At 36.6% G+C, this 27,923-nt stretch overlaps 1 protein-coding gene across 1 annotated transcript in view; it reads right to left on the minus strand.

The window, feature by feature from the left end:
• GABRB1 (gamma-aminobutyric acid type A receptor subunit beta1) overlaps positions 1–19,878 on the minus strand; it is a 405,998-nt gene extending 386,120 nt beyond the window's left edge. The window contains exons 1-3 of the mRNA XM_082390697.1: positions 5,965–19,878; positions 5,711–5,802; positions 5,207–5,274 (exon numbers count right to left, since the gene is read on the minus strand). Of these exons, the coding sequence (XP_082246823.1) occupies positions 5,207–5,274; positions 5,711–5,802; positions 5,965–6,044 (240 nt within the window). The 5' untranslated portion in view covers positions 6,045–19,878. The remainder of the gene's footprint in view (positions 1–5,206; positions 5,275–5,710; positions 5,803–5,964) is intronic.
• Positions 19,879–27,923: the final 8,045 nt, after the last annotated feature.

A 27,923-nucleotide genomic window follows, 5' to 3' on the forward strand; every position in this document is an offset into this window, starting at 1 on the left:
AGTGACTCGCTTAAGGTCTCAAAGCTAAATGCCAGGAATATTTTTTTACTTGCCTCATAGATAGGAGCCAGACTCTTGCAGGCAGCCTGCCTGGGTTCAAATCCTTCTTCTGCCCATTACTAGATCTGTAACTTCTGAGCAAGTTATTTAATCTCTCTCAACATGTTTCCCCCTCTCTCCACCTCAGTTTCTCCATCTGTAATGGGGGATGATAATTCTATAGCCTTAAATGAGCTACTAATATAAAGCATTTGATAGCCATACCTTATACATAGGATGTGTTCAATAAATGTTACTGTTTTCATTATAGTACACACCTAGTCTGGTCACATAATCCTAAGAACCCAGTCCTTCAAATGTGATTGCAAACTTTAAAAAACCTGGATAGGCTTGCTTTGATGTGGCTTAGAGTATAAAAAGATCTTTCTGTTATCTCCAAACAGAAAGGCAAAGGGAAGTTTTTCCTCTCTTAGCTTCTCCAGATGGTACAATATTGTAACCCATCACCTAAAAGTGAGACCTGGTTGATTACTCATATAAGAGAAAAACGTATTTATATCTTTAACTGCTGATATCTGTTCATGCCTTTAAATGGTACTGACCTATTTGCTCTATTTGCAAAGGAATTCTGTTATAACCTCAGAGAATTTACTGACAGCAGCAAGAGTATGTTTAGGCTCTTTTACAAAGCTATTGCAAGCTCCTAGTGGGGGAAACCCAGTTTGCAATGTTCATTATTGTGAAGAAGAAGAGTCATTGTAAAGCAGCAGGATAGTGTTGTCTGAATTACTGGGCTTGGCAACATTTTCATAGCCATCATTAAAGGCTGGTGGACTCATAAGTATTGACACAGGAGGACTGCTTATTAGTTTAAGTCAAGCCCTATCAGCCTTATCATCAACTGTTACACTCAATTTTCCCTTTTGAGCACAGCTACCTGTTTAACTACCTGGAAATTAACTTGAAACTTAATTTGAAACCTTGGAAAAATATCATCCTTAGAGAAATTTAAGAGAAAAAAAGGTTCATTTCTTAATAATGCTAGCCCTTAGAATAATGTACTACAATCTTGCTTCTCAAAGTGCTGCCCATATACCAGCAATCGGCATCACCTGAGAGTTGTTAAAAATGTAGGCTATCAGACCCCATCCCAGACCTCTGAATAAAAAACTGCATTTTAACATTTTGAGATCCCAGAGTGATTCAGATACACATTAAAGAATGGGAAACACTGGCTTAGAGAAAGTGGTGACAGGTGGTTATTGTTTGGTGTCACCAAGAGGATGGTAATTAGACATAACTGAAGCATATACCAGAAACCTCTGGAATCAAATATTAAAATAACAGTGGGATTTAACAATAGTGGACATTTCGTAAATAAAATTTCTTTTTCTTTTGGGCATTATTTAGAAAATTGGCTCATTTTAATTTTTATTTTTTTGGGGGGGCGGGTGTTTTTATTGTTAATTTTAATGCCTATAAGAGCATTCACTATGGCATCCATGCATGCATAAAGGAAGGAAACAATGAATACACAGTAGCTATCCATTCCTGGGAACAGCTTGGGTTGAGACCTCCTTTGAGTTAGGAATCAATAGATGTCAAGTTTTCTGGGGGTGGCCACTCAGACCATCACGTCTTTAGATCAGAGACAGAGAGCTCTGCGGCTGGAACTCCTCCTTGATGATCAGGAGCTGCCTCTTTAATAAGAAGGAACGGCTAGTCATTGGAATCTGAAATACAAGGGTTCAACCTTTTGTTTGCAGGTAGTTAATATCTTGTTCCCCCAATCTACTACTCTGAGAGAAGACTTACTTACTATTATCTGTGTTTTATTGGGCTTATATTAGCAGGTGTTAGTGGTTATTTTAAGGCAATTTCTGGGGGCTACTGTCTCCTTTTGTTCCAACTGCCTCCTATTCCTCTTCAGTCATCCGTGTGTGTGTGTGTGTGTGTGTGTGTGTGTGTGTGTGTGCGCGCGCGCGTGTGTGTGTAGGTATACAGCTTGGCAGAAATTGTTAAGAGAGAAGGTTCGAGGAATTTAATTTAAAATATATGGAAATCATACTAGTTTTTTTAAGATGACTGTTTAGAAGATAATAGTATGTAGTCACTATCATAGGCACAATACATCCCATGATGCCAAAAGAAAAATCCTTCCTAATTTAATGAACAATATTATTGCCTGAAAAGAAAACTCTTGCTCTCAAATATGGTTTTTTTCCCTGCGTCAGAATTATTCTTCAGCAGTTTTCCATTCACTGCTCAAAACCAACAATTATTGATTATAGAGATTCTTGACTATAAAAGCTCTCTCTCTCTGTCAAATTTGGGAAAAATATTTTAAATCCTGAAGGACGTGAATCAGAAAATACTCTTGATGTGATGTTAGTCTTTAATAAAACAGACAATGTTAGAAACCAATCTGGAATTACATTTCACTTAGCGTAGCATAGGAAAAGAACAAAAATTAACAGAATCTAGTTTTCAAACCCATTAATGTAATGTACAATTATGTGATTTTCCCAGATGTGGAAATGGGTGGATAATAATGGTAATGAATAAAAATATAAAAATGAGCATTGTTTTAGCAATGGATTTTAATCTGAATTTTCTTTAAAACTATTTTTATTATATTTGATGTCCATTTTTATTTGTTGTTAATTTTGTTGAAAATTTCCTATTAAATAATCTCAGAAGTTACTGCCTATCAGGGTTCTGAAACATGCTTAATATAAAAGCAATAAGTCTTATTTCCCATTGACATTTCAACCCTACTTTATGATCTAAAAATCAAAGCATATCATAGACAGTGCTCTTAACCAGGGCTAACTATCCAGATTTTGCTTATATAGAACCCTCGATCCTAAAATTCCTCTTCGTTTCCAATTTTTTTGGAGTTATTTCCAATCTATGTATTCCCATGCTTTGTTATAGATGATAGAAGAAAAAGTAAACCGTGGGTCTTGTTGGTAGATTTCATTAAAAAGAGAAGCAAGGAAGAATAAGTAAATCAAGGTTTATTATTTTTCTATGGACAGCGGTTTCTATTTTCCCACCATGTCTCTAACACTATTGTGGAAAGGTAATGGGTAATTTAGTAGAATATATTTTTTAAAGGTTTATCTGTTGGGTGAATATTTTAAAAATCAAGTACATATACACACAGTACGGTGAGTAAATAGATTATATTATTCCATCATTAAGAGCTATTTCCAGTGGTACAGCAATTAAATTAATTATTTTTTTTCTGAGCTTCTGTATGAATTCAGTTGAACAACTGATTATACAGAGCTTTTTTGTTATGGTGGTTGTTTTGGTTAAACAGCAACTTCCCTATTCGATTCAGTTTTGGTTTTGTCTTTGGTTTTAAACTGAAAAGTTGTTTGTAAATATAGTCAACAGAATTATACATTTTAAAAATTCTGAAAAGCATAGTACTCTAAAAAGCAGACCACTGGCAAAGGCACTGTTTGCCTTTTGAGTTTTCTGAATCTTCTCCTATTTTATAAATTATCTGTGTGGGTACTTACCAGGTGCCAAAATAAATGACTGAAAAGGAAATTATTATCATCATTTATCTACATGATACAAACAACTTAAACTAATTCACTGCCTAATTTATCCAGTCGCAATGGCATGGATTGGGTATGATTTGTATATGTGCCCATGTTATTACATTCCCCAGTGTTTGTCAATAGTTCATCTTGGGTGCTTTGTGGTAGTGACATGTATGTGAGAGAATATTATAAATGAGTCTATTAAAAATCTTTCCCAAGTCAGAGAATATTCATTGTGCATTGATATTTCAAAATTGTTTTTCTAATACTACCATCGGAGATATTAATTTAAAATAATATTTAAAATAAGCTATTTAAAGCAGGGGAAGGTACAACTTTAAAATACAGAAATTTAATAGTCACACTTTTTATTCTAATCCTACTCAATATATTTTAAATATATGTATTTCTTCCCTGACATATCTAAAAAAAAAGAAAGAAAAATTCTTAAGCCTTAGCGTGTTAAAACAAAATGACTCACTAATAATGAAATGAAATGACAATTCAATAGCCTCTACAAATATAGAGTGATAAAACCCCCAAAGGCTTTAGTCTTTAAATTATTCAGGCTGTCTAAATTTCTGCTGCCACAATATTTTTTTTCACAAGTGGAATAAAAATGGCATTTTGCTCAGGTAGATCTACCTGTTCCCTGGGTGGCTGGTTCTAGAAAAGCAACAGGCTTTCCCCCCTGCCTTACAAGAAGCAACAGTTAGAAACTCTAACTAGAAAACTGCTACCCCACAGTGGTTGGAAAGCGCCAATAAAGAAAGTGACAGCTATGATTTCAATCCATTTTGGATCAGGTTAAGAAAGGCAGGAGGAAAAATGAAATAAAAGAATGAAATGAAAAAGAAATTTTTGCAATGAAAAGATTGCGCTATGCTCCCTAGGTTACTATCGCCCTCTCCTCCCCCCTCCCTTTTCTACTGTCTCTTTGATCATCAGGCTTTTTCGGCATGCTTGGGTTTATAAGGCAAAGCAAAGCAATAACTCCAGCCATTCGGTTTGAACTTAAACTCGCAAGATGCAGCAAGACAAATTCATCAACCCTCACGTGGGAACAATACAAGCCTCTCCCCAGAATTTGGCTTGAGCACTTTGACACCGTTGTCTCAGCCTGTTGCTCCTGCCACTCGGTGTGCTAGAGCCTGGAAAGAGGGAGGGAACGCTATGAAACCTCATCTGTGTGCTTGGGTGCTTTATGGCGGGCCGTGGGTGGGTCCGGCTCACCGGCTGCCGGGACCATGCCTGCGGAGTAGGCGGCCGCGGACCACCGTGCGGGGACCCTCTGGTGCAGGCCGCCCGGCCGCCGGCAGGTGGTGCCCTACGCCTCTCAACACCGAAGGAAACCCAGCGAAAGTACCGCTGACTCCGCCCCACCGGCTCTGCCGGCGCCACAGTCACCGTCCTTCCCCAAATAGTGCGGAGCACGTTTCGTCCGGAACACCGCAGTAGCCCGTGTGTGTGTCGAAAATACAAACCAGGGCCGGCAGGGTGTGTGTGTGCCAGAGTGGGGAGCGCGCGCGGAGCGGGATCCATGGGCCGGGGCGAGGTGACCGCCAACGAAACGCAGAGGGCACGGGGACCGGTCCGTTTCGCATCTGCGTAAGCCCGGCTGCCGGGCCAGTCGCGAGGCCACTCACCATGTTCACTTCGGAGACCATGTCTATGCTGGCGACATCGATCCTCATCCCGACGTCCACGGGGGGCCCTACCGGGGAGGTGGGACACATTATGGGCATAATCTCAGAGTGGCCGCAGGCTGGGGAGGGTCGGGGGCTTCCCTGCGCTTACTACATCCTGAATGGGCTCCCGCTACCCACAGCCCTCCACCCCCTTGCCGGGGACAGCCTGGGAAAACAGGTATGGGCACACGAGTGATGCAGTGACTATGCAGAGGGTGTGTCGGGCCGGGGGAAGGTCGGCTCTGCCTGGGGTTCATCCACCTGCGACTGGGGCTCCGGCGTGGTGTGTGTGTGTGTGTGTGTGTGTGTGTGTGTGTGGCCAGAGCGTAGAGCGTAGGGCACGCTTACCAAAATGACATGCTGCTGCTTCTTTTTTTTTTTTTTTTTTTTTTGACATTTGTCTTTGACAAGAAAGGAGAACTAGATATGGGTTACAGGTTGAAAAAAAAGATGAAGCATTACCTCCAAAGTCCGGCCGCAAGCGAATGTCATATCCTTTGAGCAATCTATCCACTGTCTCTTTCACGTATGACATGTTGCTGGGCTCATTGGCGCTGAAGGGAAGAAGTAGGGACCGGATTCAGAATGAGCACAAACTGCGAGCAGACATAAAAATAGACAGGCACACCTACCCCCCAGATAACGAGCTACATGATCCAGCAAGCATGTAAAAAGAAAAACACCAAGAAAAAAGACATTCAACAACCGCAGCTCACCTGTGTGCACAACAGACCATGGCAATCATCACAGGGAATGAGAGAAGCCCCAAACTCTCTCGATTTTGTACTGCCCACATTACTAACTCTGATTAAAGAATTGTCTTTTCTGCGAAGATTCAAGGAATGCAACTTAGTCGGCGGCAGGGCAGTAATTCCCGAATGGACCTGCGCATGCGCAGAGGGTGCTCACTACCAAAAGACACCTTGTGCCTTGCAAACAATATTCCTAGTGGAACAGGCAACAGATTTCAATCCCTTTAAAGTTCCTGTTTGTGGTGCTCCGCGTCCTCCGCGTAGTAAAAGATACCCTGCTGTTTCCTTGCTCCTGCATGTGTATACGGATCTTTCTCTGTGCACTGGAGGTTGCTATGCTCATTTCCTTTCTGCCTTCAACCTAATTTTTTTACTCAGTTCCCAGGGATATGGCTTAGGCTGCCTGTGATTGGCATATTTCGTTGACAGTCACGGTGGTCTTAGAACCGGGAGTTTAGAGGCGAGGCGGTTCTCTCTGGTTGCCTGTGTGTTTGTGTGTGTGTGTGTGAGAGAGAGGGAGAGAGAGAGAGATGGGGGTGAGGGGGCGAAGTGAGTGGAGAGGGAGAGCCACAGAAGAAGGAAACTCAGGATGTATTTGAGGAGTCCAGGAATCAGGTCCGCTTGAGAGGAGTCTTAGCACGTCTGGCTTACTGCCGTCCTTCTCTATGGGAGGAGGAGGAAGAGGAGAGGTTCGACTTTTGCGCTCGCTCCCCCGCTTTCCCACTTTTCTTCCCTCCGCCTTTCTTGTCTCACCAAGCGAGAGAGGTGGGGTAAGCAAGCCAGAGGCAGCATCTCGGGCAGGCAATCCTTTTTCTAGAGCCATTCGCCTCAAGTCCCACTTTTCTTCTAGGTTCTAGTAAGGAAAACCTCTTTTTTTAATTGCCAGCGTGTTAGCATGTATTAATAACCCAAAACAGGACCCTGAAACACCCAGAGGGTCTGGCCTCTTTGCTATTAGATTGGGGTTCTGTAGGAGCAAGAGTTGTTTGAATTAAGTTAAGTTCAGTCAATGCAATTCGGTAGAAGCCATTGAGCACATGTGAAGCGGGAGGCCCTTTGCCAGGGGTTTGTTCATCTGTTTAATAGTATATATTAAATCTTTTCTATGTTCTGGGTATTTTGGGACTCAGAGATGACTTAAAAAGGGTTCCCGACCTAGAGAAATTCGCAGACTGATAGGGGAGATGGACATAAATATAAGTAAATTCAATATTTCTCTAGATAGTTTATATAGTGGCAGGAGGATTGTTACTTCTACCAGAGAGAGGCAGATATGGTTTGTGGAGGAGAAAGCTTTTTGCCAGAGCCGGGAGGGAGGGGCACTCCAGAAGGAGGGAACAGCATGCGCCAAATGACTTGAAAGAGACTGACAAACTATGAGACTTGAAAGCCTATGGTCTGCTTAGATAGCTGAACCCTGAAATACTTGAGCAGAATATAAAAGGAGGGAGGTAGCGATGGAGGGTGGTGAGTGTGCAAAGGGAAGCTGAGGCCAGACAACAAGGAAAGTTACATACTCCACTATGCAAATTTAAGCTTCTGGGAATCACTGACAGTTTTAAGTAGGGTCAGGGTCAGATTTAGGTTTTAAAATGCTCTGATAGAATAATCGTGATAGAAAGGATTAACATTCATCAACTGTGGACTATTTGCTGGTTATCATGCACATTACATAGATGATCTCACTTAAACCTTATAGCAATGCAAATGTGGTAGATATTATTATGATTATTTATTATTATTATTATTCTCATTTTATAGATGATGATACTGAGAACAAATCAAGGTAATGTAATTCATTTAATACCAAACAGCTAATAAATGGTGGAACCAACATTTTAACCCAGAATCTATCAACCTATCTGCTCTATGCTATTAAGCATAGACCCCAAGAGGAGGAACCAGAGAGAGCGAAAAGAACAAGGAAGAAGAAGGGATATCACAATAGCCTAAGCAAAAGGAACTAAAGTCAGATAATGTTTAGCATAGAGAGGAGGTGATAGACTAGTGCAAGATTTCAGAAATGTAATGGAGACATAAAATAGTTGGAAAGATCAGGACTTGGAGACTTTTGAAAGGCACCTAAAGAATTGTACATACATTTACACATGTGTAGACCTTGACATTCTACATATACATTAATTTCATTTTCTCATTTGAGCCTCATGACAACCTTAAACACTATGGCCATTTCTTCTGGGACCAATGTTAATCATGTTTCTTAATTATTTTTATGTATTCTAGGTGGCCATAAACCCCAATAATTCTTTTTTAATAACTACCAGGATTTTATTTAGCAGTGTTTGCCAAAGGGTCAAGATTTTATTCTAGAATTAAGGAAGACTATTGGTGACTTTGCATACTTGAATTCTAATGTTTAACATGCCCCAGTTGGGATCAGTTTCACTGAATTTGGCATTTAAATTATGCCTTCCACTTATATAGAAGGATACTACAAGAAGTCATAAAATACTCATGATCACATCTGTTATTGGGATACTATTGAGGATGGAGCCCACTGTACCACTCAGTATCATATGTGTGAAGACCTCTGGGAGAAAATTTTTCCCAGACCCTAGTACTCTGCAAAGTGTTTCGTTTCCTGAATAGCTTGTATATTATGGGCAATACGAATCCTAAAATTCACTCACTTCCTTATTCGCTTTCGCCACTGGGAATCTTAGAATTACAGGTACAATTCAGCTTTAATCATTATGTAAGATCTTAATGACCTGCATATTGATATATTATATTTCTCCCTGATGCCTTAGAATTCTAAATTTAATTTTCCTTTGTCACTAATTGAAAAACAGATATGTTGCACAAATATATATAGTGTGTAAGCTGTCTTGAATAATTTTCGGAACTAAATGGGAAAAAATAAATTCAAGATAATACCGAGAAATAACTAAAAAAATTTTTAAATTTTAAACATCACAGATCCAGAAATAGTGCAGGATTTGTTATGGCTTGAAAAAGCCAACACTTATTTCCTCTGTGAAGTTGCTTGTTTTATCCCCAAACCAATCCTCTTAAATAAGACCTTCCCCCCTTCAAGAATCAATTCAATTTCCTTTTTTTGTGTGTGTGTGTGAAAGCTGCTCCTGAGAGCGGTCATCCTATTATCCTCTCCTGCTAACTCTTACTGAAACAAAAAATTATCATCCAGCTAGGATGGAAGTGTCTCAAGATCAAGAAACGTCACACATGTTACAAATATTCTTAGTGAATATCCTTACTGATAAGAATTGAGAGTAAGCAGCTTGGAATTGCTACTTTGAATTGGGATCAAACTTGAAAATGCTGGTTTCACTTTCAAGTTAGTCTTGCTTATTTATTTATTCTCGTAAATACTGAGTCCAGACAAATTATGTACAGGCTAAAGCTGGTTTTGATAAGCTATATCAGAAATACTGTGTAGCTTTAATGTAGATGGCACACTTTAAGGGGAGGATTAATAGAGATTTTGTTAAAAACGATATAATAAACATTTTTATTTACTGTTTAAGAATATAACTAAAGTTTACCTTCATTCAGTCTTGCTTCAGTCAAATATATTGAGCATCTATTTTGTGCTCAGCAAGTATGAGACTCTGCAGTCATAATTAATCCATTATTACCTGTCCTCCAGTTGGCTTAAAATCGTATGTAAATGGATATATCAGGCTGGATATATGTGGAATGAAGGTGATAGTAATTGTTTGGAAGTACTACAAAGCAGCTTCCTTCCCATGAGTGAGGATGAAATGAATGCCCACCCTAGCTATCCTCCATTCCCCAGATATTGACTTCAGTATACAAAAATTAAGTATGTAATAAAATTAATGTTTCAAATTAGTGGATAAATGACAGTTTTTCCAATAAATATCAGCAAAATTATATCTTTGGAAAATAATAAATATAAGAACTTTCTAACACTTTTTGCTAAACTAAGTTTCAGTTGAGTTAAAGACTTAAATGTAAAAAATTAAACCATAAAAATAATAGATAGGTACCTATAATATAATCATTCAGCATTTAGTAAATGATTATTGAACATCTTTTCTCTTGGATGTATGCTTACAAAAGGAGAAAAATTAAGAGAAAATGTTGATAGAGGTGAATATATAATTTAAAGTTATTTTAAAAACATATACTTGAAAAGTAAAGTAATTAATCATAATACTTAAGAGGTACTTCCATTAAAGTAGGAATAATTAACATTATAATAGAGGTATGATATTGCAATGAGACAATAAACTTTTTAAAAAAAAATAGAAAGGGAAGAAATTAAACTTTCCTTATTTCCACGTGGTGAGTTTGTCTAGAGAGAAAATCCGATAAAGTCTCCAAATGTATAAGAATATAGTAAGAGAGTTAAACTAACCTTCTGACATCAAAATCAAATAACGTTTAAATACATGTTAGTAGTATTTTCATACACAGCAGTTACCAAAAAAAAAAAAAAAACCCATAATAGGAAAACTTATTCTATTACAGTAATAAAAAATATTCTAATGTATCTAGGAATAACTGAAAAAAGTTTAAGAGTTTTATAGAGAATCTGTATAACATTATTGAAGGACATAAAATAAGACTTAGATAAGTGAAAAATGTGTGGCTGGGAAGATTCAATATGATAAAGCCATCCAAAAAAAAAAAAAAAGACAAGAAAATCTGCAAGAAAAAAAGAGGGAGTATATGGGGGCACTTGTCTTTGAGATATCAAGACTTGTTGAGCTATTGAAATTGAAAGAGCTTGTGTTTAGTTTGGGATTCATGTAGAGATAGTAAAAAAGAAAATAAACCAAATAAAGAGCAAAAAAATATTCCTCTATTTTAGGAAAACTGGGAAAGAATGAGCTATTCAATAAATGCTATGGAGACAATTTATTATCCATAAAAGGGAAAAAAGTAGATTTTTACCTAATTTCATGCATGAAAATGTATTACAGGTGGATACATAATTTAAACATAAACCAAAACTTCAAAACTTTAGGAAACCTGTATAGGAAATATATTTATGATTTTGGTGTAGAGAAGGATTTAAAGATAAACGAAAGTATAAACTATGAAGGGAAAAGTTAATAGCAATAACCACATAAAAATGTAACCTTTAAATCAAAGACCCTATTAATATAGTGAAAAGTCAAGTCACACAGTGAAAGAAGGTTTTTTCAGCAAATTTAACTGCCTAAAGATTAGTATGAAGAATTTATCAAAAAGGAAAGATCTCCTACAAGTAAATAAAAGAGAAAGAAAATAAAGACAAATAGCCACTCTAAATGAGGAATTGCAAATTAGAACAATGATATGCCATTTCAAACGTATCAGATATGAACAATTTAAAAATGTCAAATATTGGTTAGAGATGCTCATATACTTTCAGGAGGCGTATAAATGGATCTGAATACTTTGTAAAGCAATTTGTGCATATCTGATAAAGTCAAAGATGCACATGCCATTTGACCCAGAATTTCTGCCACTAGGAACACACCATAAAGATATGCTCGTGCAGTCTAAGAATGCTGATCGCAGCGTTGCTTTTAATAGTGTAAAACTGGCAACGACCTAAATATTTATTTATCTGTTGGGAATAAATAAATAAGCTATAGTTACATAATGGAATGCAACACTCAAAATATATAAATATCTATATGCTTTTACACAGATAAATCTCAATATAAAACATTAAGCAAAACAAACAATAAAAAGAGCTAGGTATGGAATGAAACGAGTGTGATAACGTTAAGTAAAGTTTACAATATTTAAGTGCAAAAATCAGCATATGTATTATTTTATGTGTACAGATATAGATTTGAGGTAGGTAGATAATAGACAGATAGATAGAAAAATAGACAGAGATCTATTGTAAAAATAGACAACAATGATAGGAAGGGTACTAGGTTTTAGGATATAAAACATACTTCAACTGAATCTATAATACTTTATCCAAGAAAAAAACATGATATGTTTTGATTAATGGGTGTTATTATTCTACTCTCTCTACATTTCTAGGTATTTGAAATATTTTATAAAAACTAATTAAAACTAATAAGCGACAAACTGGGAAGATATATTTACAATTTATATTTTTAAAAATATGAAGTACCATTTTTATTCACTAGTTTGTTATTTTAAAAGGATTTAACCTCAAGCATCATGAATGCTGTAGAGAAATATAATTTCATACACTTTGCAGGCAGGATAAATTACCACAATCTATCTTAAGGATAGTTTGTAATACTAACAGCCATGCAATATGCAATTTTCTGAATCTGTGGAATTTGTATTCTGTTTAATTGATCAGGGTTTCTGATTTAACCTAATATTTTATATATATATATGGTATCTTATATGTATGATATATGATATATGTATCATATATATTATATATAAACTTAGTTATATATATATCACATTCAATTATAATATATATAATAATTACTAATATATGTATACATTGTGAAATGCTTGCCACAACCAAGTTAACATATCCATCACCTCGCATAGTTACCTTTGTGTGTATGTGTGTAATGAGAACACTTAAGATCTACTCTCTTAGCAGATTTCAAATATACAGTACAATAATTATTAACTATAATCACCATGATGTACTTTAGATTCCCAGATCTTGCTCATCTTACAACTGGTGAAATGTTACAAACTTTCATTCATGATATATTTTTATTACAATCACTATTAGTAAGGTTTGAATTTTGGTAAGGTAGCCACACTATTTTTGAAATACATATCCTTTGTTATGCTTTCACACTTTATTTTGTAGATTAAGTACTGTATTAATTTATTAAGATTATAAAATCTGTGTAACTTTGTTATTACAGTAACTCTACTAATTAACTTAAGTAGTATTTTTATCTGTGCTAATGGAAATAGTTTCATTTCATTTTTTTGCATATGAATTTATTCTCTAGAAGTTTATTATTTTCTTATAAAAAGGTCTTCTGTTTCAGGCTATATTAATAGCCAGTTATTTAACAGACTTTTAGCTGCTAATATGAAAAATGTCTTTTTTTTTACTTTGTATTTTTCACCCTTCTTACTCATATATTATAATGTGGACTTTTGAGATTAAAACTTTATCATGTAATACAGCCAGGTACATTTTTATCTCTTTTTCATTTTACTTTTAATCATCATGCTATAACAATTTTTAAATTATTTTATCATAAATAAATTCATATTTTATTCTTTTCTTATGTTTATACTTCTTTTTAATTTCTTCTCAAATTACTATTTCCAATATTTCTACTATTTCCAGTATTTGGAGTGACTACAAGGGTATTCTCTTCTTGTTTTAAACAGAATTCTACCCAAATAAATATTAGATTTCTTGTTTAAAAATATACAATCTTATTAATAAAGTTGTTCCAAGTTATTGCTTTTATTAAAAATACTAATTTTATATGTTTTAGTAAGAATAGTTAACATTTTTATAGGCTTATTACTTACCAATTCTATTTTAAACACTTGACATTTTTAGTGTTTATAATACCTTATAAGGTAGTGATACTATAATTAGTTCTGTTTTAAAGATGAAGTCACTGAGACACAGAAAGTTCATTAATATATCCAAGATCAAACAATGAAATGTTAGAGACAGAATTCAAATTTATGTAGTCTAATGACAATCTATACTCTTTACCAGTACACTATTAATTATAAAATAATATTACCACTATAAAATACTTTTTTAACCTCTATTGATATAATTACATGATTTTTGCAAATTCTCACATGTAATTAAGTGCATTTAGGGTTTATCCTATGGTATAAGTGATTCACATTTTTAGAACAAGCCAGAATTAGAGATATTTTTTCTTTAAGCACAACAGACCTATGCTCCCCAAGTGGAATGTTGTAAAGAGTCACTCTGAAAACTGGAAGTGCTTGGCATGTTGTGACCTCTGGCTGACCAATGTGGACCTGTGGGTAGAAGAAAATCAAAGAGAATGACTATTCAGGTTGCTACCAAGGAGATACTGCTTTAGACAGTTATTTAAAATGTTGCCATTCATAACTCTGTTAATATGTAGAGATTTTATTGTTATTTTTTAGTAGGAACTATTTATACTTTTCATCTTATTTCATAGACTAAATTTTCAGTACCTGGAATTAACTGAAGGACAAAAGCCAGGCTATTACCCAGGTGAACAGTTTTCTATCTAAACATATAGGCTTAGGGCTCATTCATTTACTCAAAAATATTTTTAGAATTATAAAACAAGGGTTTCCCTGGTGGCACAGTGGTTAAGAATCCGCCTGCCAATGCAGGGGACATGGGTTCGATTCCTGATCCAGGAAGATCCCACATGCTGCAGAGCAACTAAGCCCGTGCACCACAACTACTGAACCTGCGCTCTAGAGCCCGCGAGCCACAACTACTGAGCCCGTACGCCACAGCTACTGAAGACCCCGCACCTACAGCCAGTGATCCGCAACAAGAGAAGCCACCACAATGAGAAGCCCTCACAATGAGAAGCCCTCGCACGGCAATGAAGAGCAGCCCCTGCTCGCTGCAACTAGAGAAAGCCCGGGCGCAGCAACGAAGACCCAACGTAGCCAAAACTAAATAAATTTAAAAAAAATTATAAAACAATAAAAGAAAAAACTAACAAGGTAAACACATCTGAATTACTATAAATGAGAAAAGAGCATTCCATACTACCCTGTAGTGTTAGAGAATTGAAACTTTCTGCTAGACCTTGAATTCACTGAGTTAAGTGCTTGGGAGAAGTTGGGGCAGGTGGAAAACACAAGCAAAGGCTTCAGGTTACACAGTTTGTGGCAATAAAGGAACTGGTGGTATTTCGGGGAGAACTGAACATTGTGGGAGGAAGAATGAAGGGAGGAAGGGGAGGAAGAACAGGAATGAGACCAGAAAAAGAAAGGAGATATGGTTGGAAAATAAAACTGTATTTTTCTGCCCCATATTAAATACACTCACCACTACTAAACGGAGATCAAAACATTACTAACATATTTTTATTTTGTTGTTATCAAAATTCTTCCAATTATTTTAAGAGGAATTTGAAGGAAAATTGGGAAAACCTAGACGTTTGGACTGATCTTAGAATGATATAGTGACAGTGTAATTTGTTAATTAAAGAATTAATCATTTTCTGAGTGAAGAAGCCAAATTTACAAAATCACTCTCCCTCTTGGAGACAAAATCTAAATCATCCAACATTTTAAGCAACAAAATGTTTTCTTCAGTCAAAAGTCACTTCTACTCTCTGCTAAAGCTGAATAAATATGGGGTGGAATATCTGGAAGTTGCAGGGCTCCTTCACTTCCTGTAATCAGAAATGTATTAACCATAGGCATGGAATGGTTCTAATGTGGGTTTAAGAAATGAAATACTGTTTAATATGGACCCTCACATATAACTGTGGATAGATAATCAAAGGTCAGCCAATCTTTAAGGAAAATCAACATCATGAAAAAGGAATAAATTCCACAAGCAGAAAACTAAATCCTAATGGAAAGTAAGACTACTTTAAAGCAAATATAATAGCTTGAGAAAGATTTATGTATAGACAGAATACCCAATAGAATGAATAAACTGTTAGGCAAAAACAAAGGTCCACAATGACAACAAAAATAAAAAACTGGGGATCTAGGCATTTGAAATGTAATTGCAAATTTTAAAAGAAAATTTCATAGACGAATGACACAACTGAAGATTTTGTTAGTGAGTCAGATAATAGAATCAAGTAATTATCAAGATTGCATTGCAAAAAGACAAAGAGTCGTTGAAAAGAGATTCAGAAGTTACATAAGGAAAGAGTAGAGGAAAAGGAGAAGAACAAATAGTAAAAGAAATAACAATGTCCCAGAAGTGACAAAAGTTACTAGTTTTATAATTGAACAAGCTCATTAAATGTTAAACAGCATTAATCAGTCATATTCTGGTATATTTTCAGAGCATCTTGGATAAACTCAAGATTGTCTTGAGAAAAACCATATTATTTTCATGGAAAAGAAAATAATTTGTCATTCTTATCGGCATATTTAGTACCAGAAATTCTTTATTTAACAAGAGAAAAACAAAGTTTATTAACCTGTGCATCTGAAATTATTATCAACAAATTTAGTACCAGAAATCAGTGAAGCAATGTTTTTAAAATTCTGAGTGAAAATGATTTTCTGTAAATTCTGCTAATTCTGTACTCTCACAAACTAGCATTCAGTTGTGTTGACAATATAAAGCCATTTTTAGACATAAAAGGACTGAGAAAAGTTTGCCCCCTACAAATCCTTTTGGCAAGCATTACCTAAGGATTATTACAGCAAAACAAAACATCAATACGAAAAAGAGGAAATTAAGACAATTAAGTGATATGCAAATAAACCAATAAACTAAGTTATTCCTTAATTTTACAGTTAAATGCAGTGAAATTGAAAGCAATTGTTAAGCAATTATTCTGAAGCTATAGGCAAAATGTACAGAAATTAAACATTTATGAGTTAGAGGAGGTGCCATGACGTTGACTGGTTGTGATGAAATAAGAAGGAACAGATATTTTGAATAAGCCATACTTCTCTTAAAAATTATGAATTAAAACAAACTACAATTTAATGCTTACTACGTGTCTATCACTGCTGTAATTCTTTTATTAAGTCATTTATACCTAACATCTTTAAGCTCTGGCAACATTGTCTTCATTTTTCAGATTTTTTAAAGGAAGAACAGATGCGAAAAGCAACTTGCTGTAGGTCACACAGCTTAGGTATGACAGAGCCAGGGTTCAAGTACACAAAGTCAAAATCTAAAGCCAATATTATTAACTACTGTGCTACAGTGCTTCTGATGGAGAAAAGGTGGAGCATAGACAGTGAAATATCCAAAAGTTGGTGAACAGATAATGAAGAATTTCCCCAGAAGACAAGCAGTAACTAAGGTAGTAGTTGAGTAATAATGAGGGTAGGACACCTGAGATAAGACCACATATGATTGAAGATCTACACACCTGCAGAGAAGCTAAAAATACAACCATACTGTGGGCTGCCATGAATGCCTTCCACTTCCAAGTTCATCATGATATCTGCTATTACTAGTGGTCTCAGCATTTCCTGTGTGCCTACATGACCCAGTATTGTGGCTGGGATTTCTGTGTTCATCGCTATGATATCCATTCTCACAATAAAGCCACTCAATCAAAGCTCTCTGAGGAAAAGAAGCTTTTTCTTTAATTCACCAACGCATATCCCTTGTCTAGAATTTTGTCTGGCACAAAATATATATACAATAAATATTTGTTGAATGAATGGATAAATAAATTCAACAATATTTATCGAATGTCTAATATGATCCAAGTACTATTCTAAATACTGAGTATACAGCTCTGAACAAAACAGATAAAAATACACCCTTGCCATCATGGAGTTTATATTCTGGTGAAGGAAATGGACCATAAGCAAATATGTAAAGTATACTGTATATTTAGACAGTTACAGGAGAAAAAAATTGTAAACCAGGGAATGAAAACCTGGGAAGGGATGTGTTTGCTGAAACGTTAGAAATGGTCGGCAGGGAAGACCGCATTGAAAAGATGACATTTGAGTAAAGAGCTGCAGATAGAGACAGAGTGAGCCATGTAGATGTAGTGAGGACAGCCATTTCCAACAGAGAACAGAAAGTGTAAAGGTCCTGAAGTGGAAGCGTGTCTGGTGTGTTTCAGGAGGCCAGGGTTGCTAGGGCACAGACAGAGGCAGGAAAAGCAACCGGAGGTGAGTTAGTTACAGGATATATTCTGAGTAAGACGGAAAGCCTGTGGAAGAATCTGATGTGGACAATAGCACAGTCTGACTTGCTTTTTAACAAAATCACTCTAGCTACTCTGGAATGCAGACTTCTGGAGAGTAAGGGGGAAGGAGTTATATCACTAATCCAGGTGAAAAAACTATGATGGGGTGGTGGTGATGAGAAGTGGTCATATTCTAGATACATTTTGAAGCTAGAGTTAACAGAACTTGCAGACTGGATATGGTATGTGAGGGAAAGCGAGGAATTAAGGATGGCTCCAAAATCTCTGAGCTGAACGGATGGAAGAGCTGTCATTGTCCGAGACAGAGACTGTGTTGAGGGACAGTTTGGGAATGGGGGTTTGTGTCATAAGTCAGTTTGGGACAGGCTAAATTTCATTTATTTGGATGACTTCACGTCAAGGAAGAAGTCTTGGCTGGATGTATAAAGCTGAAAGCCATTAACATGTAGACAATATTTGTTATGGACTTAATTGTGTGCTCCCCCAACATTTTTATGTTGTGGCCCTACCCTCAATGAGACTGTATTTGGAGATAGGCCCAGTACTTTCAACAGTAAATTAACGTTAAATGAGTTTATAAAAGTGGGACCCTAAACTAATAGGACTGGTGTCCTTATAAGAAGAGGAAGAGACACCAGGAGTTCACACACAAAGGCGAGGTGAGGACACAGCAAGGAGTCAGCCATCTGCAAGCCAAGGAGAGGGGCTTCAGGAGAAACTAAACTTGCAAACACCTTGATCTGGAACTTCCAGGTCCATAACCATGAAAAAATAAATTTCTGTTGTTTAAGTTACCCAGTCTGTGGTATTTTGTTATGGCAATCTTAGCAAACTAAGATGACATTTAATGTCGTGGATTGCATAATTTCACCAACATTGTGAGTATAGGTAAAAAAGGAAGAAATTCAAGGTCCCCTGGGGCTTTTCAATCATTTGAGTTTGAGGTAGATGGAAAGGAACTAGAAAAAGAAACTAAGAAGTAACAGCAGGTAGGAAGAAAACCAGGAGAATTTGGTGTCCTGAGAGCAAAGGTAGGAAAGTATGTCAAGGAAAAAGAAATGATTAACAGTATCAGCTACTGCTAACCAACATGAGGCCACAACCAATCTTTCATTAGTCAGATGAGAAAACGCATATTTTTTCCAAAATTAGTGAATTTTGAGGTCTGTTTCAAATTATTTTGATTCAATCTAATTCATATTTTAAAGCTAAACCAATATCAGAATGGAAAGTCTTAAAATTTTCTTTTCAGAGAACGTAAATTTTCCTTTTTAAAAGTTAGTGATGTCTATAAATTTTATAAATTGACAGTAAAGAGCCAAAAGATGAAGAAAATTCATATTCTAAAATTGTAAATATCCAGTATTAGCACATTATTTTGTTGTGGCATTTGTTTTATTGCTAAAAACTAGAAACAATAAAAATTCAATAATTGATTACATGAAAAGTGGTTCTTTGTTAAAGAGGAAAAGGCAACTTATATTTATAACAGGAAAAATAGAAGTATGGGTAAAAAATAGGGAAAGTGGTAAGAGATTCCATTTTGAAAAAGTCAATAATTAAAATCTGAACTTAACAACAAATTAATTATTTCAGTTCTGAGAGAGAATAAGTAGTTATCCCAACCTTATTTTAACCTCTCTTTAGCAATCTATGATGAATATACACAGGGCCCTAAAGCAGTGTTAATATAGCAGTGTGCAAAATTTTGGTTTAGAGTTTAGTCAGGTGCTATGCATGAAATAATCACAAAGGTGTTAAGTCATCAAGAAGTTAAGTATCTTGCTAATATTCCACAGAGTTAATAGCCAAACAGAAGTCAGTGTGTATGTGTGTGCATGTGCGTGTGTCTGTGTATGTGTAAGGAATACATTATTAGATTTTAAAGTATTTTATTTTTATTTTTTGCTATTTATAGCTACTCTTTCCTATTTTATTTATTCATATTCCTTTTTGTTTCCAGTTGTTTCTTATTTATTTCTTTGTATTTAGCCCTTAGGTGGTTTCCTACAGTGGTTTTCAAAGTACAGTTCTCTTAAAAGGCATCTCATATTTCCTCAATATTTCCCTGAAGTAATACTGTATGCAGTATTCACTTAAGAAAATGTTCATTAAAAAAAAAAAAAAAAGAAAATGTTTATTTTTTATTTTCCCAAGAGTTTGAGTAAATGCATGAATAATGCAACCACCAGCAAAGCATCATTCTTATGAAAGTATTATGGAAGGTGTGCATAATATTAAATAGTTGCCAGAGTCATGAAACTTTTCTCTGACAGTTATGTCATATTTAGAGCATGATGTCAAATACTCCTTTGGACTCATTGGATGCTAACACCAGCAGGGAAGTTAACAATCCAACCCAAAACTCTGTTCTTAAGGTGAGAAATAGTGAGATATATAGCAACTATGTGATATGCAGAAGGCATCTAGTAACTCACAGGCCTAGAATTCCATTCCAGGTCATTTAACTCCAATCATCACTCTTTCCAAACATCTCATTATCCTTTCTTCAGTTAAAAAAATACTAATTCTGGTGCTACTCAACCTGCTTTTAAAACAGTCTATGCTATTTATTAAGAATTAAATTTTCGGGGGCTTCCCTGGTGGCGCAGTGGTTGAGAATCTGCCTGCTAATGCAGGGGACACGGGTTCGAGCCCTGGTCTGGGAAGATCCCACATGCCACGGAGCGACTGGGCCCGTGAGCCACAATTACTGAGCCTGCGCGTCTGGAGCCTGTGCTTCGCAACAAGAGAGGCCGCGATGGTGAGAGGCCCGCGCACCGCGATGAAGAGTGGTCCCCACTTGCCGCAACTAGAGAAAGCCCTCGCACAGAAACGAAGACTCAACACAGTCATAAATAAATAAATAAATAAATAAAAGAACGTGAATTTCTTTTAAAAAAAAAAAAAAATTAAATTTTCTAATAATAGCAAGTTGGACATTTTAGCACCTAGTTTAAAAACTGATTCTACTCTCACATCATATCGACCAAGGAACATCATTTTGTTCATTAAATTGTCTGCATAATAGAAATTTTGTCGCCTAGGGGATGGTAAAGAACATTTCTGGATTTGATTTTCCTTTTTTTCAGAAAATTGTTAAGCAATTTTGTAATTCACTATGTGTCACTATGTCATTTTAGCGATCAATTCAAATGATCATGGTTTTCCAAAAATTGCTATTAAGTCATTATTAAAAGAGCTTGAACATTTTTAAAATTATTATTTATTTATTTATGGCTGTGTTGGGTCTTCGTTTCTGTGCGAGGGCTTTCTCTAGTTGTGGCAAGCAGGGGCCACTCTTCATCGCGGTGCGCTGGCCTCTCACTACTGCGGCCTCTCTTGTTGCGGAGCACAGGCTCAGTAATTGTGGCTTACGGTCCTAGTTGCTCCGCGGCATGTGGGATCTTCCCAGACCAGGGCTCGAACCCGTGTGCCCTGCATTGGCAGGCAGATTCTCAACCACTGCGCCACCAGGGAAGCCCCAAAAAGCTGGAACATTTTTAATGATGTGGAAAAAATAATAGAAATAATAGGCTTGGCTTTTCACTCAATACCAATAATATGAATTTTTATAGGGCAAAATATGAAGCATTTTAAAAGAATCTTGGCTTTTTCAGCCTGGTTCATATTTTATGGAAGGCAACATGCTATATTTGGGGACATAGGGAATCACGACCCTATCTTTTGCCTATATTATTTATATTGGTTTTCCTTCATTGAACTCCTCCTCCATTACCATGTACTTGATATTTAATTAATGATGAACAGTTCTCATTTTCTGTATAAACAGCAGCAAGATTTTTACATGCTGGATTCTATCACTGCAGTGCTTTCCTTCCCATCTCATCCTGGAGAATATCAAGATGTAATTCTCCCTAGTACTCCTCCAGCTGCTGTAGTATTTGGTTAAAACATCTATTTGAATATTTTTGCCATAGTTCTATAGTTAGCTGGATATATTTTTTCCCTGCTAGGTTGTGTCCTCTAGGAAAAATACTGTGATAGTATATAGCAAGAAATCCTGGTATTGATACATTGTAGGAAATCAAAAATATGTCGAATAAATGAAGAATGGAATGAATAAAAAAGATAAGAAAGGGCCATATGAATGAATAGAAAAATCTTAATGAATTGTCTTGTTAATCAGAGAGAGTAAACATATTGCAAAACTAACCGATGCCTAGTCCTGGCTTGTATAGTACACTGATAAACAGCAGACAAATCTCCACAAATTAAAGCAGACAATTAATGGCAACACTTTCTAACTAATGCTCTGAAACCATTTGTTGTTGTTTTTCACAACTCAGGAGTGACTGTGACATGTCCCAAGCAATACAATGTCAAGAAGAATGTTACGGGTTACTTTTTGGCCAAGATGATTAAATATCTAGTGTGCTTTCCTTTCTTTTCCTCTTCCTCCCGCTTCAAAGAAACTAGAAAAACAGAAGTCTAAGATAGAGGAGCCAGAGGATGGAAAAGGCTCAGATCCCTGAGTCAGTACCTGGAGGAAATCTACTCAGAATTTAAATGAGTAAACAACATTGGACCTTACATGAGGGAGAAGTAAACTTTTAGCTTATTATGCTGTGTATTGTTTGTTATAGAAGCTAGGGTTAATTACCATGACAATGTATAAAAATGAGTAATCTCAAAAACATAATGTTAGTATAAAAAGCAAATTGCATACTATATATAAAAATATTAAAAGCATGATAAATAATGTTATTTTGTATACATATGCAATAATACACAAATATGCATGGAAAGAGAACTACATTTAAAGATGGAAGAACAGCTGTAGTGGAGTACTCAGGAAGTTTCAATTGTTTCTGTAATGTTTTGATTTTATTAAACAAGTTCTGAATCAATTTTGACAAAATGTTAGAACTTAGTAGAGCTGAGCGTGAAGCGGTGGATGTTTGTTATATGATTTTTTGATGATTTTTTTCCTGTATTTTGAAATATCCAAAAATCAACTTCTAATGATTGGGAGGAGTTCAGAGAGAAGTCTATAAATCATGAAGAGTTGGGGAGAAAATTCGTACATATTCATCAAGCATATAAAATTAGATTTAAGCACAAATCATAAAATTTGAAAAAAAAGGATGTCTTTTCTCTTAATGGAGAAATGTATTTTACTTAGAAAGTATAAACATATGAGTTGCCCCAGAGTTGGAACAGTTTAAAAATACAAAGTGAAGCAGGGATTAGTCAAATTCAGAAATCCCAGCACAAGTTATTGGAAGACACTCACCACAGAGAAGAGGTATGCATGCCCAAAACAGATCTCCCTGGGAACAGTCTGGCCCTGGCGTCTGGGACATCTCTGCTTTCCAGTCAAGCATGATCATTTGGCCCCATCTAGGACCCACTCTCACCCATTCCTGCACCTAGTTTTTAGCCCCAGGCAAGCTGCACGCAATGCAGATGTCCTTGGCTCAGCCCCACATCCGTCTTGCTGCCAGTTTTCTTAGTATTTGCTGCCCAGGCAGTTCACAGCTGGGATGAGTGCCTATTGCTGCCCCCTCAGCCCAAGTCAGGACCACAGTTGCAGGCTTGGTATGTGTCTGCACAATCAAGCAGGAAAAGAGTACCTTGATCACATCTCTGGGTTTATTCCTGCAGCAGCAATGGATAAAATTGTGTTGGTTCACAAACTGGCCCCCTTACAAGGAGGGCAAGGAGAAGCTCAAGAAAAAGGCAGAGTGCTCCAGATTGGTAGGTGGCAGTGCTAATAAGCAAGGGAACTTACATGCGAGGCTTGTCTTGGATGCTGCAAGACGAGTAGATCTCTGCACATGACCCCCAGAATATTAAAACTTTATACAGAGGTCTTAACAGGGTTCAGTCACGTATTCCATCCAAATGGTCTCAACAACCCTTTACTCTCTCAAGCCTATGTCACTGAAACAGCTCCCAGTGTGGGCACAGTGGGCAGAATGTACATTTCAAGGACAGGGAATGGGGGAGAAGCCGGGGTCAACTGGCGGTCCTGTCCTCTCCATGACCTCCTCCAACAAACTGGAAAGCCTTTGAAGTTTGCCGAAGCCTCCTGCATCTTCTTTTGGAAGCTTTCCCCACTCTTTTACATTTCCTTTCATTTGTTAGGTGCCTCAGCCACCTTTGAACTCCATTCACCAGTGAAACTGCAAATTGTCTAAAGCCCTCATTTTCACTTTGACTAAAACTTATTCACACCAATGTGTTAACTCCCTAATGTTTTAACACTTTTAAGTTTTTGACCTCTAGCTGTAGAAAGACTTTCTCTCCATCAGTGGCGATGAGTTAAAAAAAAAGTGTCAGTTTCAAAAATTGAATGCTTTAGTTATTAATATAAAAATTAAATATGTTAGTTATTAATATAGCTAACACTTTGTTAGCGCTCACTATGTTCCAGGCACTCTTTGAAATGTTTTAACATGTATTAACACATTTAATCCTTGTTAGCAATTCTATAAAATGTCACTATCATTATCCTTATTTTTCAAATGATGAGGACAGAAGCCCAGCGTAGTGAAGCGGTGTTCCCAAGGTCAAACAGTCAACTAATGGGGGAGCCAGGATTAGAAAAGTTCAGATAATAATATTCCAGCTTTGGGGAAGAAGAAACACGAACTTTGCTACATAAAAATATAATATGGTGATGCACGATAATTTCACCACAATAAATGGTGTGAGGGAAATAAGCCAATATTTCAATTGATTAGTTAACTTATACTAACAAAATAATTTCTTCATTGCTTATCATATTTCCTTCATTAGTATGCAAAACAATGATTGCTGTGTAATCATTAAAGGAACACTGGAGTAGGAGACAGGGAATTGATCCAGATAATTTTAAAAGTTCTTTCTGCTCTAATAGTCTGTGAAAGGGTCCTGTTAGTTTTTTGGCTATATTTTATTACAGTTTGTTGCTCTGATAACATAATCAGCTGATCACATCTTACGCATTTAAAAAAAAGAAAGCCTTTGTCCCTAATGTCTACTGTTCAGTGTCTTAGTTTTGAGCCCTATCATTCAGCAGACTGTGAGCTGACTCGTGAGTCTAGATACCTGCTGAACAGTCATTCCACTTCAGACAGGGACTCCAGTGCTGATTCAGCTCTGGAAATGATAGTGTGTATTCAGATGAGAGGCATCTGGGGTCCAGTGGGAAGGGCTAAGAATAGCCCACTTGGTAGCAGTGAGGTGGCAAAGCTTAGAAGACACTGGGAAGTGGAAATAGGCTTGGGACAGAGATGGAAAGAAAAACCCAGATAGCAGGAGGAGGACATGAACATCAGGAAGTGTAAACAACAAATTGGTCTCAGTGAAGACTAATAACAAGCATCGTAGTGAAACCTAACATCAAGAAGAGTGTGTTCACACAAATGATCAAGGCACATCCTTGTGAGGCTGAACGACAAGCAGCGTCAAATGTCCAAGTTGACATGCTGAGAAGAGTTGTACCAGGGAAATCTATAAATAGGGGAACTCCAGCCCAGGAATCTGGAAATTATGCATAGGGGGATTCTACCCCCTGGACAAGGAGAATAGAACAGGACTCAGGTTCAAGTCTAAGCTACTAGTGAGCGATTGAGGCTCAGAAAATAAGGCAGAACTTGGGAGTAAGTTCAGAACCATATAAACTGTGTGGTAAATTGAAGCCTGGTCCCAGAGTGTTCTGATGGAGCTGCTTACATGAATCTTGCCTCAGATATTCTTTCAAAGGAGAGATTTTCAATCTAATCAATACTTTCAGACCTAAGCCCTCCTTTTTCTTCTAGTTCCTCATGTGAGAGCCCAGCAAGAGTTGATTTTTGTTGCAGCCATTATGTCAGAGGAAGGAATGTGAACCTGTTGCTTGCAGGGTTTATGGAAGAGAAATGCCAATGCACTTCCTGCTACATTGCCTTGCTACTGATGAAAGGGAGGTTGAGACAGAGTGTACCACTCATTGAGAAAGCTTCCTTGAGTATGCACCAAAGCTCAGACTAAGAATTTGGAACCGAACAGCCACATTTATCCAGAGGGAAGCAGAAGCCTAGTTAAAGTGTCAGCAGTAGCAGCCAAATAATTCTTGGTTTATCTGCAAGGGCTTGGTCAGCCCATCCAAATGTCTTGATTTGAGAGCTACTAGGCAAATTATTTTTTAAAAAATCTTTTAAAGGACACACATCTATTTTTTTAAAAATCTACTGAATTTGGATGAAACCTACAGTATCTTAACAACTTTGGTTTTACTTTCTTTCTGGTCCATCCTGGAGACCACCCATCCTCTCTTATATCAACCTGTCTCTGTCAATACATGATGTTTTTAATTCACTTGTTCTTATCCAGTGGACCAACCCTGAAACCCTCTAACTTAAATCACCTCAACCAATTAACTTCCATTTCTACAATCAAATTACAGAGCACAATTAGTGACAATCCATAATTATGTGGATTGGTATGCTTACTGGCATATGACCTCTGACATAACCTGGACCCTCAGGGCCACTCATTTTATATGCCTCTTGTTAATCTTAGTAGATGGTGTTGATTAATAGTGTTGAGTACATTAGCTTTAGGTGTTATTCCTTAAAATTATATAAATAAACCGTAGAGTAAGTACATTATATTAATGGTATTTTTTAAAGTCCTGCTATAAGGAAAAATATTTTATTTTTTCCCAAATGATAGTCCATATCAGAAGTTTAAAAGTTTCCATTCTTTTTGTTCTAACATAAGCTTTCTACTCATCTCTTTGTACAATCTCATCTACTCACATGGCTTTATTTACCACTTAAAATCTCCAACGTGTATTTTAGGTTCAAAACACTGTTCTGAACTTAAGTGACGATTGGATCCCCTTGGATGTCTTGTAGTTGTTATCTCCAGTTTCCTGGCCTCCCACCTCCTGTGTTCTGTATTAAGCAGCACACCCCAGCATTAACCAAAACAAGAATCTGGGAGTCATTTCTTGTCACCAACAAATGCTAACAGTGCCTATCCTGCCACCTAATATTTCTCTAATCTTTCCACTTATTTCCATCCTCAATTCCCATGCCACTGTTCTAGTTCAGAAAACCAGCCTCATCTATAATATTGCAAGCACCCCCTAATGGGCCTCCTTGCCTCTAGAGTTTCCTCACTCCACACCATTCTTCACCCAGGCTAACTCTCCTCACCTCCCATCACCATAGTCACAACCAGAATGACCTTTTCATAATGCAAATTTGATTATATCAATCCCGAGATAAATATCCTTTAATGCATTTCCAATACTGTTAGGATACGAACACCTTAGGACAGCTTAAGCCTTCCCATGACCTGGATCCTGCCCATCTCTCTGACTTCTTGTTCCATCTCCTTCAATTTTTCTCCTTTCTCTAGAAGGAGTTTCTTGTTATCTATTTGTTATTAACTTCTAGCATAACTTTGCAATGGTCAAAGAATACAGTTGGTATGATTTAAGTCCCATGACATTTGTTTTGATTTGCTTTAAACCCCAGCATGTGGTCACTTGGTGCAATGTCCCATGTCATTTGAAAAGAATACATACTTTGCAGTTGTTAGATGGAGCAGTCCCCTATGTTTATACGGTCCAGTTCGTTAACTGTGCTGTTAAAATCATCTATATGTTTACTACGTATGTTGTCTGTTTGTTCCATTATTTTTCAATCATCTATATGTTTACTACGTATGTTGTCTGTTTGTTCCATTATTTTTCAACTCCCACTATAATTGGATCTTAATTTTGTCAATATTTCCTATAGTGTTTTTTAAGGCTATAAATTGAAGTGCAAACAAATTCAGAATTATTATATCATTCTGGTGTATATATGTCTTTTTCAATATGAAGCATCCACCTTTTTCTCTAATGATGATCCTTGGAGATTGTTTCCTTTATCTGATACTATGACATGTGAAAACATGGGGGTATACTTTACCTAAAAATTATTTGTGTTCTTACTTTTTAAAAAATTTATTTATTTTATTTATTTATTTTTGGCTGTGTTGGGTCTTCATTGCTGTGCACAGGCCTTCTCTAGCTGCAGCGAGCAGGGGCTACTCTTCGTTGCGGTGTACGGGCTTCTCATTGCACTGTCTCCTCTTGTTGCAGAGCATGGGCTATAGGCAAGCGGGCTTCAGTAGTTGTGGCGTGTGGGCTCAGTAGTTGTGGCTCGC

This window comes from Balaenoptera borealis (genome assembly GCF_965194805.1).
Source record: "Balaenoptera borealis genome assembly, chromosome: 4".
Classification (NCBI taxonomy): Eukaryota; Metazoa; Chordata; class Mammalia; order Artiodactyla; family Balaenopteridae; genus Balaenoptera; species Balaenoptera borealis.